This window comes from Salmo trutta, chromosome 36 (genome assembly GCF_901001165.1).
Source record: "Salmo trutta chromosome 36, fSalTru1.1, whole genome shotgun sequence".
NCBI lineage: Eukaryota > Metazoa > Chordata > Actinopteri > Salmoniformes > Salmonidae > Salmo > Salmo trutta.
In genome coordinates this window covers 28,703,800-28,706,845 of record NC_042992.1, presented here as the reverse complement: position 1 = coordinate 28,706,845, position 3,046 = coordinate 28,703,800, and the positions used below count along the sequence as shown (strand labels likewise).

Sequence of the window (3,046 nt, the reverse complement as noted above, 5' to 3'; positions counted from 1 at the left end):
GCTTGGAATCATTGTTCTTCCTTTGTCAACCATGGTTACCTGCAAGGAAACACGTGCCGTCATCATTGCTTTGCACAAAAAGGGCTTCACAGGCAAGGATATTGCTGCCAGTAAGATTGCACCTAAATCAACCATTTATCGGATCATCAAGAACTTCGAGAGCGGTTCAATTGTTGTGAAGAAGGCTTCAGGGTGCCCAAGAAAGTCCAGCAAGCGCCAGGACCATCTCCTAAAGTTGATTCAGCTGCGGGATCGGGGCACCACCAGTACAGAGCTTGCTCAGGAATGGCAGCAGGCAGGTGTGAGTGCACCTGCACGCACAGTGATGCGAAGACTTTTGGAGGTTGGCCCGGTGTCAAGAAGGGCAGCAAAGAAGCCACTTCTCTCCAGGAAAAACAACATGGACAGATTGATATTCTGCAAAAGGTACAGGGATTGGACTGCTGAGGACTGGGGTAAAGTCATTTTCTCTGATGAATCCCCTTTTCGATTGTTTGGGGCAAACAGAAAAAAGCTTGTCCGGAGAAGACAAGGTGAGCGCTACCATCAGTCATGTGTCATGCCAACAGTAAAGCATCCTGAGACCATTCATGTCTCAGTGGGCTCACTCACAATTTTGCCTAAGAACACAACCATGAATAAAGAAGGGTAACAACACATCCTCCGAGAGCAACTTCTCCCAACCATCCAGGAACAGTTTGGTGACGAACAATGCCTTTTCCAGCATGATGGCGCACCTTGCCATAAGGCAAAAGTGATAACTTAGTGGCTCAGGGAACAAAACATTGATATTTTGGGTCCATGGCCAGGAAACTCCCCAGACCTTAATCCCATTGAGAACTTGTGGTCAATCCTCAAGAGGCAGGTGGAGAAACAAAAACCCACAAATTCTGACAAACTCCAAGCATTGATTATGCAAGAATGGGCTGCCATCAGTCAGGATGTGGCCCAGAAGTTAATTGACAGCATTCCAGGGCGGATTGCAGAGGTCTTGAAAAAGAAGGGTCAACACGGCAAATATTGACTCTTTGCATCAACTTCATGTAATTGTCAATAAAAGCCTTTGACACTTATGAAATGCTTGTAATTATACTTCAGTATTCCATAGTAACATCTGACAAAAATATCTAAAGAGACTGAAGCAACAAGCTTTGTGGAAATTAATATTTGTGTCATTCTCAAAACTTTTGGCCACGACTGTACATACATATACATTCAGTAGCTCGGTGGAGGCCCTAGGAACATCAAGTTAACCAATCATGTGAAAAAGTTAGGCAACTCAGGTGTCTATAATTCAACAGCAAAGTTAGAGAAGATGGAAGTTTATTAAGTAGGGCCTTCCTCACTGTTTCATTGAGCCGTTTACTGTATAGAGATAGATCTATAGCTCTTTATGGCTATACAGTATCTGTATATAATTCAAATGATTATAGAGAGATCTGTATGGCTCTTCATTGTGTATATCTATGCCACAGAGTGAGACTGTATGAAGGCATGACATTGGTGGCAGACTCGGGCGTACTGGTGGATACCTCAATGAGGGGCGGGAGGCTGGGCGTCTTCTGCTTCTCCCAGGAGCAAATCATCTGGTCCAACCTGGGCTATCGCTGCAACGGTATGTCAACCTTCTCAGAACAGAATTTTCTTGATTTGGAATTTAACCTCTTGAATGAATTACATTTACATTGTTATGGCTTCCTGGTTATGTTATAACCTTCCTTTCTTTTTCCCATCAGATACTGTACCAGAGGACTATGAGTTCTACCACAAGCTGATCCACATCAGGGTGTGACTGTGAGGCTAGCACAGCATCTGTGCAGATACACTACATCACCTGTGCCTTCGCTGTATCCTGTGTGTCTGTGTGTGCGCATATACATGCATACTTGTGTTCTTAAGGTACATTTACTTTACAGTGGTGCTCTTTCTGTCTTTAACCCCACAGCAACCTTACACCTGACTACAGGTTGGCCAAGTCAAGAGTTAAAGATTGATTGACAAAATAATAGTGTTTATTATTATTATATAAAATGAAGAATGAAAGCTATGCTGAACAAAAATGTTAACGCAAAATGCAACCGTTTCAAAGATTTTACTTAGTTACAGCTCATAGAAGGAAATCAGTCAATTTAAATAAATTAATTAGGCCCTAATTTAGGGATTTCACATTACTGGGCAATGAGCGCAGCCGTGGGTGGGCCTGGCCCAGCCAATCAGAATGAGATTTTCCCAACAAAAGGGCTTTATTACAGGACAGAAGAAATACTCCTCATCTCCTCAGACGATCCTGCAGGTGAAGAAGCTGGATGTGGAGGTCCTGGGTTGGCATGGTTACACGTAGTCTGTTGTTGTGAGGCCGGTTGGACATACTGACAAATTCTCTAAAATTATGTTGGAGACGTTTTATGGTAGAGAAATTAACATTAAATTCTCTGGGTAAAGCTCTGTTCAACATTCCTGCAGTCAGCATTCCAATTGCACACTCCCTCAAAACTTAAGACATCTGTGGCATTGTATGACAAAACTAAACATTTTAGAGTGGCCTTTTATTGTCCCCGGAACAAGGTGCACCTGTGTAATGCTCATGCTGTTTAATCAGCTTCTTAATATGCCACACCTGTCAAGTGGATGAATTATCTTGACAAAGGAGAAATGCTCACTAAAGGGATGTAAACAAATGTGTGCACAATTTGAGAGAAATAAGCTTTTTGTGTGTATGGAACATTTCTGGGATCTTTCTCATGAAGCATGGGACCAACACTATACATTTACATTTTTGTTCAGTATACTTTTATGAAATCAGGATTGTGAAATCCCAAGGTACAGGACTACACTGAGTGAGTGTACAAAACATTAGGAATACCTTCCTAATATTGAATCAGAAGAGCCTCAAGTCGTCGGGGCATGGACTCTACAAGGTATCGAAAGCATCCACAGGGATTTGGCCCATGTTGACTCCAATGCTTCCCACAGTTGTGTCAAGTTGGCTGGATGACCTTTGGGTGGTGGACCATTCTTGATACACACGGAAACTGTTGAACGTGGA

The 3,046-nt window shown here is 42.7% G+C and overlaps 1 protein-coding gene across 5 annotated transcripts in view; it reads left to right on the top strand.

Annotated features, from left to right (window-relative positions):
• LOC115175787 (thrombospondin-3b-like) overlaps positions 1–2,352 on the top strand; it is a 33,096-nt gene extending 30,744 nt beyond the window's left edge. For 4 of the 5 annotated variants that reach the window (XM_029735309.1, XM_029735307.1, XM_029735306.1 and 1 more), the window contains 2 exons: positions 1,476–1,615; positions 1,737–2,352. In XM_029735309.1, the coding sequence (XP_029591169.1) occupies positions 1,476–1,615; positions 1,737–1,792 (196 nt within the window). In that variant the 3' untranslated portion in view covers positions 1,793–2,352. Of the gene's footprint in view, positions 1–1,475; positions 1,616–1,736 lie in introns of those variants that run through there. The other variant, XM_029735308.1, reaches the window with a different exon arrangement.
• Positions 2,353–3,046: the final 694 nt, after the last annotated feature.